General features: G+C 44.0%; 1 protein-coding gene across 3 annotated transcripts in view; it reads right to left on the bottom strand.

Annotated features, from left to right (window-relative positions):
• Positions 1 to 1,408: 1,408 nt before the first annotated feature.
• Positions 1,409 to 12,924, bottom strand: part of L (zinc finger protein Lobe) — a 121,577-nt gene continuing 110,061 nt past the window's right edge. For 2 of the 3 annotated variants that reach the window (XM_076436139.1, XM_076436140.1), the window contains 4 exons: positions 5,232 to 6,963; positions 4,070 to 5,149; positions 3,771 to 3,995; positions 1,410 to 3,081 (listed from right to left, as the gene is read on the bottom strand). In XM_076436139.1, coding sequence (XP_076292254.1) covers positions 2,713 to 3,081; positions 3,771 to 3,995; positions 4,070 to 5,149; positions 5,232 to 6,963 — 3,406 coding nt within the window. In that variant the 3' untranslated portion in view covers positions 1,410 to 2,712. Of the gene's footprint in view, positions 3,082 to 3,770; positions 3,996 to 4,069; positions 5,150 to 5,231; positions 6,964 to 12,924 lie in introns of all 3 variants that reach the window. The other variant, XM_076436141.1, reaches the window with a different exon arrangement.

Below are 12,924 nucleotides of genomic sequence, written 5' to 3'. Positions count from 1 at the left end.
GCCCGTCTAACTAGTCATTAGGTTACTCTAGTGATTCGGAATTGCAGAAGTAGCGAAACTTTGAAAACCAATAATTTTTGGCCGTCTAACTTGTTGTTGACTTGTACTACTGAATTTCGTGCCACCTCCTTCGATATCATGTTCTCCTAATACAAATGCTACTTTTTCGAGATTTTCGAAAATTTTCGACCGTCTGACTTGACGTTGACTTGTACTACTGAATTTCGTGCCACCTCCTTCGATATCATGTGCTCCTAATACTTTTCCGAGTTTCGAGATTTTCTAAAATTTTCGCCAATTTTCGACCGTCTGACTTGTCGTTGACTTATACTACTGAATTTCGTGCCACCTCCTTCGACATCATGTGCTCCTAATACTTTTCCAAAGTTTCGAGATTTTCTAAAATTTTCGCCAATTTTCGACCGTCTGACTTGTCGTTGACTTATACTACTGAATATCGTGCCACCTCCTTCGACATCATGTGCTCCTAATACTTTTCCGAGTTTCGAGATTTTCTAAAATTTTCGCCAATTTTCGACCGTCTGACTTGTCGTTGACTATACTACTGAATTTCGTGCCACCTCCTTCGACATCATGTGCTCCTAATACTTTTCCAAGTTTCGAGATTTTCTAAAATTTTCGCCAATTTTCGACCGTCTGACTTGTCGTTGACTTATACTACTGAATTTCGTGCCACCTCCTTCGACATCATGTGCTCCTAATACTTTTCCAATTTTCGAGATTTTCAAAAATTTTCGCCAATTTTCGACCGTCTGACTTGTCGTTGACTTATACTACTGAATTTCGTGCCACCTCCTTCGACATCATGTGCTCCTAATACTTTTCCAAGTTTCGAGATTTTCTAAAATTTTCGCCAATTTTCGACCGTCTGACTTGTCGTTGACTTATACTACTGAATTTCGTGCCACCTCCTTCGATATCATGTGCTCCTAATACTTTTCCGAGTTTCGAGATTTTCTAAAATTTTCCCCAATTTTCGACCGTCTGACTTGTCGTTGACTTATACTACTGAATTTCGTGCCACCTCCTTCGACATCATGTGCTCCTAATACTTTTCCAATTTTCGAGATTTTCGAAAATTTTCCCCAATTTTCGACCGTCTGACTTGTCGTTGACTTATACTACTGAATTTCGTGCCACCTCCTTCGATATCATGTGCTCCTAATACTTTTCCAATTTTCGTGATTTTCGAAAATTTTCCCCAATTTTAGAATTTCTACTAGGAGAACATAATAGCAAAGGAGGTGGCACGAAATTCAGTAGTATAAGTCAACGACAAGTCAGACAGTCGAAAATTTTCGAAAATTGTGTTTTGTATTAGATCATGATAGTCAAAGAGGTGGCACGTCTTTCGTGCCACCTCCTTCGCTATTTATACGCAAACAAACGTGTACTAAGTTCTACGCATGGAATGGAAGGGAAAAGAAAAACAACAAAGTTCGGTGATTTAAAACAATAATTTATTTCATAAAGAACTATCTTATAATACCGCTAAGCCTAGTGGACAGGTTATTGCATCTGCTTCCTTTAAATAATTACCGCGTACGGTACCGACGAATCGTTCAAACGATGAGTAATAGTTGTTAATACTATTCAACGTATTTACAGAATCGCAGTCGCAGGAGATGTTCCATGCCCATAGAAAACAACGACACATCTCTATGTTACAAACTCGTTGGAGAAGATGATCAAACGCAATATGGAACACAATACAATAATATTAACAATTAACGTAAAAATTAAACGAAAGATATTCAACGTCGCAATTTATATATGAACATCGAGGACAGAATATAATCTTAACAAAATCTCGAGAAGATCGTGCAAATCCCAAAGAGTCAACGTAGACAAAGTTTTCCAACAAAATTTCTCGTTGTAAAATCGTTCACGATCTTTCGATACCAACCTATCCTATCGCAATAACTCTGTGCATACAACAAACCATCGTGGAATAATAATGAACAGTCCATGGAAACGATGTCCCCAAATAAAAAATAAAAATGAATCTGCTACTCTCCGAACAATTCTCAATGCGCGAAAACATTCGATCACATAGACTTCGTTAAGGATATCTTAAAAAATCTAATTGTAAAAACAAGTTCCCTTTACAATCTTATCAATGATTGTGGCAACCTTGTCAAGAAGCTTCGCTGGAGTGATTTCCGCAACGGTCGAGCCTGAATCCTTCGTGGAACAATGTTCTAAAGAAAACAATTGACTCAAACGAACGGGAAAATATTTACAGCGGTCGTCCGTTCGACCGAGTCTCGGCAGCGATACTAAAAACTAAGGATGGTCGGGTACCCGAAGTTTTTAAAAGTTTCAGGTTTTAAAAACTCGGTTCGGGAACGCGAATCCGATAAAATCGGATTTTACTCTTCCTCCAATCAGTATTGGATTGGACAATAGTTATAAAAAGAAAGAGGAGTTGAAAAATTGTGTTTTCTTCATCAAAATTTAAAATAAAATTGTTTTCATACAATGCGATGCACTGTTTTGTTTGACGTAGACTTATAAAATTTCATTTCATTTACTTAAAACACAAAAACATTTAAAAATCTGAAAAGCTGCGTATACCCGAATTTTCGGATACCCGTCCACCCCTACTAAACACAGTAGATTCAACAACGAAGCTCTGACACCGTGGAATCAAGCTTCCCGACGCAATTTCAGGTACCCTCTTCAAGGGAGTCACGATTCCATCTTCTCAGGAAGAGCAGCCTCCTCGTCCACCTCGGTCTTCAGGCTCTGGTTCATCTCTACCTGCTTCTCCTCCTCTTCGTGTTCCATTTGCCCGTCAACGTTAATCTCTTCCTCTTCTTCGCCAACGTCTGGCAACATCTCTTCCTTCACTGTGATCTCATCGTCACAATTCTGCTCTTCAACTTCTGTAGCTTTCACCTCTGCGTTCTGCACAGTTTCATGGGGCGGAGACATTTCTCCAGGACGATGGAACGTCAGCACATGATGATCCAGCTCGGCTCTGAAGAAGAACTTCAAGGTGCACTTTGAGCAGTCGTAAGGTCGCGCACCTAGACCGTGTTCTTGGAGCATGTGGTTCTGAAAAATATTCGAAATTGTTAAAACATTCTCGTATACAATTTATAGGACATTCTTTGAGATTGATAGAGTGATTGTAGACACTAATATTCGTACACTCTTGAAAAGACAACTCTTTTTATACTGGACCATACTGTTTGAAATTTTTTGGGAAGTTAGAACAATTGGTTTGCTACTGAGGAGGGAACTCGTTGAAATAAGTAAACACCACCAAATATTCCCTCAACTCACTTTTATTAAATCAGAGGTACGGTGCAAGAGAGAGTTGTTGCCTTGTCGAAGAGTCTGTAGTAAGTGGTCCTGTCAACCCTTAGAAAACTCCCCTGGAAAAGGTCAAAATGAAGGAGAGGAGGAAACGGAATAGTGGGAGGAAAATAAGGAGAGGAAGGTACGACAAGACCACGGTGTATTATAGGGGTGTTACGACTAACCACCTCTGTAAGGCTGAAGTTTTGTGGTAGATAGAGGTTAGTTCTCTGGTCGCCGCCAGATGGAACACTAGTCATCCTCACAGTTTTCATGTACGTGTGTGTACAAATTTTTTTAAAAGAATTCCAGTATTCTTTCTGTCGAAAGATCTGAATATTTGAAAATTGGAGTGCCCAGAGTTTAAATCATATAGTCCAATATTAAAAACGTTATCATTTTCTTCAGAGCGTCCGAATATTAAAGGTCGTCGCTGTAAGTACCTGAAGACCGATTGGCGCGGTGAAAAGGGACTGGCAAATGTAACAGCTGAGAGCAGCGCAGCCGGCGAAAGTGTGCTCTATCAGGTGACTCTGTAACTGTAGGGGGCTGCAGGCTTCGTAGAGACACAGGTGACATCGCAGTGCATCCACGGAAGCTTTTCCTGTAGCCTCTAGGTGCTCTTTTCTGACGTGCTGTTGTATCTTCGCCTCTGATGGGAACGACATCTAAGACAGACAGTGAATCAATTAATAAAATCGATCAATCAATGACTAAATTAAATTACAAATTCTCCAATTACCTGGCACTGTATACAGGTGTAAGTGTTGGACCCAGCAGCAGGTTTCTCGTGCTCGGCGAGCCGGTGTTTCTCCACCTCTTCAGGGTCCTCGAATTTCACGCCGCAGTCCTGACACCTTTTATTATCAGTCAAGTTTTCGTCAGTCCTCTCTTCCGCCTTGAACACCCTGTCGGAGTCCCATCTATCTCTGGACCCGTCCCACTGGGACTCTTTGCTGCTGGGAGGCCAGCTTCTGTCGTTCTTCGCTCTAGCGTGTTCGTAGGGTGAATTTAAAATAGGTAGACCCTGGGAGTGGCGGATGTAGCAGGACTTGCAGACTCTCAGGGACTGTCCTCCGCCAGTGATGTGGCTAGGAGGCAGGCTGACGAAGTCGTCGGCCGAGTAATCTCTCAGACATAGACAGCACCCTGGACTCTGGCTCTTCTGGTTGGGGCTGGGACTGGACGCAGTGCTCTGGGAGCTGGTGGACGATCTGAGATGATGCCTGGCGTGAAGACGACACTCCAGGTCGCTGATCAAGGTCTGCCTGCAGACCACGCAGGCGGCAGGAAGATGAGGAAGGGAGCCGTCGAGTCTCTGCTGAGGATCGACGTTCTCCAGACTGTGTCTCTGCACGTGCTCGAGGAACTGAGCTTCCGAGGCGAGGTTCCCCCGGCAGACGACGCAGGTGTCGCTCAGCTGGATCTTGCAGTGCTTCTGCAGCTTATGCTCGGCCAGGGTAGCGCCAGAGGGACACACCTCGTCGCAGATGTTGCACTTGTGTCTGCCCCCAGGCTCGTTCGAGGCGTGCTGGATCCTTGTGTGAGACTCTAGCTCGGTCCTAGAGCGACACACCTCGCCACAATAAGCGCAGGTCATGCTCAGACTGGACAGCGACTTGGTCTGAAGCTTTGCAGGTGCGTGAGCCAGTTTCTTGTGCGCTTGAAGCTCCGCCTCGTTCGCGAACTCTCCTCTCTCGCAAAGCTCGCACTGCTGGGACCCTGTGCTGGTGTAATTCGGACGTTTGTTGTTGTTGTCGCGCTGGTTCAGCGAGTTGTTGTTGCTGGAGGCTGGCGATCGACCTCTCTTCTGGGACTTCGGCTGGGAAAACAGAAAAGTTGTGAGGATTCAGAGATTACGAGACTGTTCCAAACGTTCACCAACAATAAATCAGCACACTCACCTCATCCTGTGTCCTCGGAGGTCTCGCGATCCTCCCGTTCTCCCTGGAGCTGCTTCTGACAGCCTGATGGTCGCTGGAATGATGCGCTTGCGCCATGTGCCTGTCCAACAAGAACTCCACAGCGAAGCCCTCTCTGCAGATAGGACACCTGTACAAGCTGGTCGAGTGGCTGGCCAGGTGAAGTTGTAGCTCCAGTTCCGAGTTGCAACAGATCCCGCAGAAAACGCATCTGGGTACAGCACTGCCGGTGACTCCAGGCGTTGACGCGGGACTCCTAGCCACAGGGCTGCTGTTCGAGACCGTGGACGGTGCGTGAACGCTCCTGACATGATTCGCCATCTCCGCTTCGCTCCTGAAGAAGCTTCTACCTTCACCAGGCGCGTTCCCAGGCGAATTTTCATTGTTCGGAACGGTGCAGGCGTTGCACCGATAGATCCTGCACTCCTGACTGTGCTTCACAGCGAAATGAACTTGTATAGCGACTCTGGAATCAAAAGTATCCCTGCACAAGGCGCATCTGTAAAGATGATGCGCGTGGCTGTCGAGCAGGTGCCTCTGCAGCAGATCCGGATGAGGGTACAGCTTCTTGCAAGCTCCGCACGCGTACTCCTTGCTGATCTGGCCTAGGTAATGCTTGGTGAGATGCGCCAGCATATCCTCCCTGTCTTGGAAGCTAGCCTCGCACTTTGGACAGGGGTGTCTCATCGCGTCGTTCCTTTGATCAGCCTGCAGATGCCTGGCTAGGTGTTCTCTGAACGACTCGAAGTCCTTCAAAGCAGCTCCACATTGTCCACAGAGCAGGGTGCCAGGATTGTAGCTGCTCTCGGTGGGTCTGGAATGTTTGCTGGTCAGATCGGCCGGCTCCGAGACCGAATCCCTAGTCTTCTGAGTTCTAGAACCCTTCGAGTCGCTGTAGCTTCCGTTGATCTTCGTGTCCCCGTACTCTGCGCCCTCCAGAGGCCCTAATCTTCTATTCTCGCAGTGTTGCAGGACATAGTGCTCCGCGTAGGCCGCGGCAGAAGCGCAGGGGATGCCGCAGAGTGGACACATCATCAGCGCCGAACCGAATCCGTCGGTTCTGTGGATCGAGACCAGGTGGTCCCTCAACGAAGCCAACGTGGAGAACTTCATCGTACATTGGTTACACGTGAACGCGTTCTCGAACTGGTCCTTGTCCGTCGATCTCTCCGCGTCCTCCTGGTACTTCCTCTCGTGATGATCCTTCGAGGATCCTTCCGATCGCAACGATCCCTTCTCGCGCTGATAACCAGCTTGGTCGGTGGTCCTGCTGGGAGACGGAGGCACCGCCACGCTCTCCCCGCTCAGAATCGCCTGGTGCATCGTGTGCACGTGCATCTGCAGCTGCTGCATACAACTGAACGAGTCCCGCGTGCAATACATGCAAGCCAGCTTCAATGGAGAGCTCAGGATCGGCGTGTTCGACGCGCTGCCGTGCGAGCTTTTCAATCCGGTTCTAGGGTTCAGAGCTAGGTTCAGAGAGGGCGACGGGGAACTGGGAACTGGCGGGGAGGATGTGCTGTGCGAGGACACGCTGCGACGACCGTACTCCACGTCCTGCAGCTTCGTCGCGCTCTGCGATTGGTGGTGGTGCTTCTTGTGCGACTGCATGTGCGACGTCAGCGCTGCTGCTGTGTTGTAGCCGCGGGAACACGCTGTGCACTGGTACGGCTTCTGGGTGTCGTGCGTCTTCATGTGGATCTTCAGGTGGTCGCTGAAAGCAGATATTGCGTTCTGGAGAATCTCGGAAAAATTGGAGGAATGAAGATCGAGGGTCAGGATTCAGGTTCAGAAGGTGGAAGGTGTTCGAGTTGATTTGAATTGCGGGGTACTGAGCAATGAGAATCAAAATTGTCTGAATGTTTAACACCCGAGAAGGTCGTGGAAGAGGTTGTGGATCTTAAGCTTCGTACCACACGACGTCTCAAGGATGTTCTGGAGGTACAATGGGAGACAAATGTACAAGAAATTCGAAATCCATCAATATATTGGCAATGAAAGCCATTCATGAGTATATTTTTGTTTTTTAGTGTATGTTTTTTTGGAGTTTCTAGTTACGTTTTTTCAAGGTTTAAATAGGGTTTGAAGTGGAATTTTATGAATTATCCATAAGAAGACGTGTTAAAATGTGCAAACTTTAAGTTGCTATTGTTGCTATAATTCTTAACCCCGCGTTGGTAAGATGGGATCTCACAGACCCACCGAAATAATATATTGTATTATAGAAATAAATACCTTTGTCATAATTATAAGATTAGGTAATGCTTAAGAGGCTTGCAATATATCAGAGTAAAAATGCAGATCCACGAAATTAAATTTTTATTATTCAAAAATACTTAACTAATGAAACATCTTGACAATGTTACAATCAATCTAAAATCTCTGGGTTAAACGGTGCGGTGAATCGGACCCAAACTTTGCTAATTGCATTAATTTAGTAGGAATTGTATCTTGTCTAATTTTCAAAAATTTTGTTGCGTTTTTATATATCTCCAGAACATCCTCAAGGGGGTAGACTTCCGTTTCCTGGATCGCAAGGGTGCGGGATGCGCCTTCTCATTTCTCGGTAACGCGAAGATGGGGGTTTCCAATCAAAAGCGCTAGATAAAAGATCAATCTAGGCCACGATCGCCCTCAAAAGTCCTATTTTTACATTATCGAGAAATAAGAAGGCGCACCCTACACCCTTGCAATCCTAGAAACGAGTCTACCCTCTTAAAGACGTCCCCAACTGAACGTCGTTTGAAAACTGACAATGAGGTAGAAAACTGGTTAGTAATTGTAGAAAAGAGGATTGTAAAACCTAGAAGTTTCAAACTGGAAGGAAATTCTGGAAGAATAACTGCAGAGCTTGGAAAAACGAACTAAAACGGAAGCGTGGTGGCAGGATCCAATCAGGGAATCACGGAACAAGCATATCAACCGGGATGAAAATTACACGATATAGGACGGTTCCCCGGATGGTTGAATTGTCGGCTGGCGACGAAAACTGACGTCGAAATTTTGCAGATCTGTCAGAGATCTCGCGGCCAAAAATAAAGGGTGTCGAGGAGAGGCAAGGCGATACGAACGCGATGGGTCAACAATTTTCACGCGGCCGTACCCACGAACGGATGAATAATTTATCCCCTCGGCGGAAAACTAAATCCGTTATAAGGCGAGGTCAGACACACGGGCGCGCTCGCGCACACACGGGACACTCGCGGACCGGTCAGTGTCTCGATTTCCAGAAACGAAGACAGACGGCAAATTTGCTCTTGCACTTTACGCCTGAATAATTCATAAGTCAGGATTATCGGCCGGCCAGCCTGGCCACGTCCTATTATCGCCTGTATCGCTTCCCGTGTGTCGTCTATCCGGCTGAGGAAAACGGGAAACCGCCGTGTGTCAACCTCTCCGACACGTTTCTCGCCGATGGTAGACCTTTCCGTCTCGAGGACGGGGTGTATATCGACGAATTTTCACACTTTTCTACCTCGACCGTGGTTCAAGCGTAGCAAGAAGAAACGAAATGAATTTTCAACCTTGTTCCACATTTATAGTTAGGTACACCTGGAGACAGTGTGCTTGGAAAGGCTATGACTAGACTGCGGATCTTTATGCAAAATAAAAAATGTTCGAATTGATGGCAGGTCACAGGAGCAGAATAGAAATTGTATTCTTCTTTTAATTGAAGGGGTGGATGGATAAAGGTGTCAAGTAACAAATTGTTTGTTTTCTGTACAAGAGTTTTTAGCGAGGTATGTTGTCCTTTTTTGGTGAATGAAGATAATAACACAAATCAATTACAAATATATATATATTGTTATGGTTAATTTCTAATACAAAGAAAGATAATAATTATCTTCATTCATGAAAAAAGGACGACATATTTTGTTAAAAACTCTTTTACAGAGAACAAACTTGACACCTTTATCCATCCACCTCTTCAATTATCCTATTAAGCTGAAAGTAATAAATTGGTGTCCTTAAATATTTGTAACACGTCCACTGCTATAAATTGTACGTACCCTTTTTTGTCATAAGTGCATCAAATCCGCAGTCTAGTTATGACAAAAAGGGCACGTGCAATTTAAAGCAGTGCACATGTTAAATATCTAAGGACGTCCATGTATTACTTTCAGCTTGACAGGATAATTGAAAGATGACTGCAATCTTTATTTAGTGAGACCCTATTTTCTCTCTCATCTCCGCGGCGTGTTTAGAAGCAAAAAGTAAACAAACGCTGAGCCGGGACAGGCTTACGTTGCCGCGGAGTGTGCAGGAATACGAAAAATTCAATACTGTATTAGCTATAGTTTTTTGCGAATATCTCGAAAACTATTCATTTCAGCCAAAAATGACACGTACATTTTGTGTTCAGCATGTCAAAACGAATAGAATGACGTATGTCACTTGTCGAAAGGAAAGGGGGGGGGGTTTCTAAAGTCTTACCGCATATTTTTACCTGTCACAGATGTGACATTTATATGTTTTATTTTACCGTGCATCCTCAAGTCTGGCACGTATCTGAACCATTCTTTGTGCTGCCCGTTTTTCCTCAATTTGATTAGATCTTAATCGTCGCACTGCTTCCGTACCGCGAGTACGACGGCCTAAGTTTGCTTTTCTGCGAGCCATTCTTTTTATGTACTAAAGTAGAAAGAAAGTTATATCAATAACATCTAAAATTGCTAAACATTAAATAAGGAAAAAACACGAACTAAAAAACAAAGAGAAGACTTAATAATTTAAAAATACTAACCAAATATTTTTCAATTCAAACGCAGATTGATCTACTCGGCTGAATTCCAATGCAATGAGAAACTTACAGAACAAATCACTCCAAATAGGTCCAATTTTTCTATTTATATATATTTCACGATATAATTTGTAGCAGAATACCACTGAGAAGATTCTCGTCGTGACGCATTGGTGGCAATGCGAATCAACACGAAACCATATCGATTATTACACATCAATGTTTTCGCGAACGCGCCACATTCACATAACTTGAAGTAAGCAGTTAGCGTTGTAGCCGGTGGAAAAAGTCGTCAAAACTCTTGAACGAATGGACTTTGTCGCATGCTGATTTCTCATAAACCTTTCCGAAGAAACGCTGCGTCTAATGGCTCAAAATGGCTCAAACTTTCTACGTTCAGCCGTTACGGAGATGTTCGATTACAAACAAACGGACATTTACTAAAGAGCCGCTGTCTAATCATAAAAGATTGGTAAACTGTGTATTGGGGGATAATGAAGTTGTCTTATACAATTAGGCACACTTGAAGACAGTGTGCTTGGAAAGGGCTATAAGGTAATGGGCTTAGGATTTTATGAATTTACGACAAAAATGGGCACGTACTCTTATTAAAAATTCTACGAACAATTCAGCACACTTCGGAGACAATGAGCTTGCAAAGGGTTCGAGATAATTTCGGGAGTGAAGCTGTGGGTTATAAAAGATTGGTAAACTGCGAATTAGGGGATAATGAAGTTGTCTTATAAAGGCTATGAGGTAATGTCCTTCGGATTTTATGATTTTATGACAAAAATGGGCACGTACGATTTAAAGTTCACAACTTAACACATGGTTGTCTTATTAAAAATTCTACGAACAATTCGGCACACTTCGGAGACAATGAGCTTGCAAAGGGTGTAAGGTAAGTTCTGGAGCGAAGCTGTGGGTTATAAAAGATTGGTAAACTGCGAATTAGGGGATAATGAAGTTGTCTTATAAAGGCTACGAGGTAATGTCCTTCGGATTTTATGATTTTATGACAAAAATGGGCACGTACGATTTAAAGTTTACAACTTAACACATGGTTGTCTTATTAAAAATTCTACGAACAATTCAGCACACTTCGGAGACAATGAGCTTGCAAAGGGTTCGAGATAATTTCGGGAGTGAAGCTGTGGGTTATAAAAGATTGGTAAACTGCGAATTAGGGGATAATGAAATTGTCTTGTTGGTGGACGATGATTTAGAGTTAGAGTAATCCGGGAGGTGATTCCCCGCTAAATCCATCAGCCGGCAGTCAAGGTAATCACGGCGGAGTGTTTAGTAAATGAAAAAAATGGCCAGTCATTATCCCCGCAGGGGTGGAGCGTGCTGTTAGGGGGGCCCGGAAGAGAGGAAATAGAAATAAATGGAGCAGAAGCGAGCTCCATCCAGCGAACTCTCCTCGGATCTCCCACGAGTTCCGACGGCTCTCGACCGTCCACGCTCGCAGAAATTTTATTTACGCCCCTCGTTTGCGAAAAATAATAGAAGCTTGAAGGGATGAAACCGTTTCGACCGGTCTCGCGAGGATTGCTACCCCAATGTGTCACTTTTCAACGAGCCTGTGACGGATTACTCTGCTCGTCAAACTGTGGATCGTCTTCTTGAAAACATCTCCGAACACTTACAATTTAATCTCGATCGAGGGAGCTGATGATCTAGTTGATAGATCGAAAATAATATTGTATCGAACATTTTTGTTAAACGAATTGATCTGGTTTTGTCTTCGCGTAGCAGATGATACGAGCGCGTCGCGTCGTCGGATCGATCGTCGGCGATCTACGTCGCGCACCGAGATCCCCCGTGGCTGCGGGATCTATGTGAGAACCACGGGGGTTTTCACCCTTTTGTTGGGTCACCCAAGCCGACCGTCAAGCCCCGAGAACGAATAGAGATGTGGCGTAAAGATCAGCCGACGCGATTGTAATAATGGCTGACAGGAGAAGGTCTCTGTTAGGACTCCGACTCTTCGTTTCGAGCGACCAGCGATCCCCGGAACCACTTTAAACAATATGTGGTCGAATAAAGAAATTCGCTCGATCATTTCCTATGAATTCATCGCTGATTGCGAAGTCGTTACAGGTTTTGCACTCGAAATTCATCCTCTTGCAAATAAAGTATTTTTAGCAATGATGTAGGGTAAAGTGCCTAAATATGAACCACTTTTTGTTGATGTCATTTTCTGATTATTTTAGAATGCTCTTTTTTGACGAAGAAATTACCAGTTGTAGATGCATTTCCACCCTATAAGATTCTGGAGTCAAGTTTCGTTAAAAAATTAATGTAATTATTACACAGCGGATGTTTATGCAATTTTCAATGTTTGTAGATGAATTTGAAGAAAGTGGAATAAACCAGAATCTTATTTTCCGTGATAGTAGCCCTTTTACATCTGAAATAAATTGAAATCGTACCAACCTCTGTCATATTTTATATCCTAGCAATTTAAAAAAATTTTCAAAAGCCATAATCGCATAACGATCCACAGTCTAGTATTTATTTTTATATATTCTTAATCGGCGAAACTGATTCGTAAAAGATTGAATTTGATTTTCGAAAGGATGAAATTGCTTTGCACAAGGTTGAATTTGGAGTGCAAGAAAATCTGTGAAAAAGTTTAAGCTCAGTGACATCATTAAAAAAGTTCATTTTTAAGGACTTCTCACACTGCTTTGGACGATTTTTCTTCCGCATAAAAATCTAGTAATTAAAAAACGAGACCCCAGTTGAACCAGTCCCACAGTCCCACAGTAAAAAAGCCAGAGGAGTTGAAAGAAGCGTATCGTGTGCAGAATTCCGAGTTTCCAGGTAGTGTTTTGGATCGCTGGATCAAGGGACGATCCAGAGATGATGTAGGGACGGTCGGCGATGGGGATGCGAGTTCTGGGTCGTGTTCGGAGTCGTGAGCGCGGC

Source organism: Lasioglossum baleicum, chromosome 13 (genome assembly GCF_051020765.1).
Source record: "Lasioglossum baleicum chromosome 13, iyLasBale1, whole genome shotgun sequence".
Classification (NCBI taxonomy): Eukaryota; Metazoa; Arthropoda; class Insecta; order Hymenoptera; family Halictidae; genus Lasioglossum; species Lasioglossum baleicum.
This window is presented reverse-complemented; position numbering and strand designations above follow the sequence as displayed.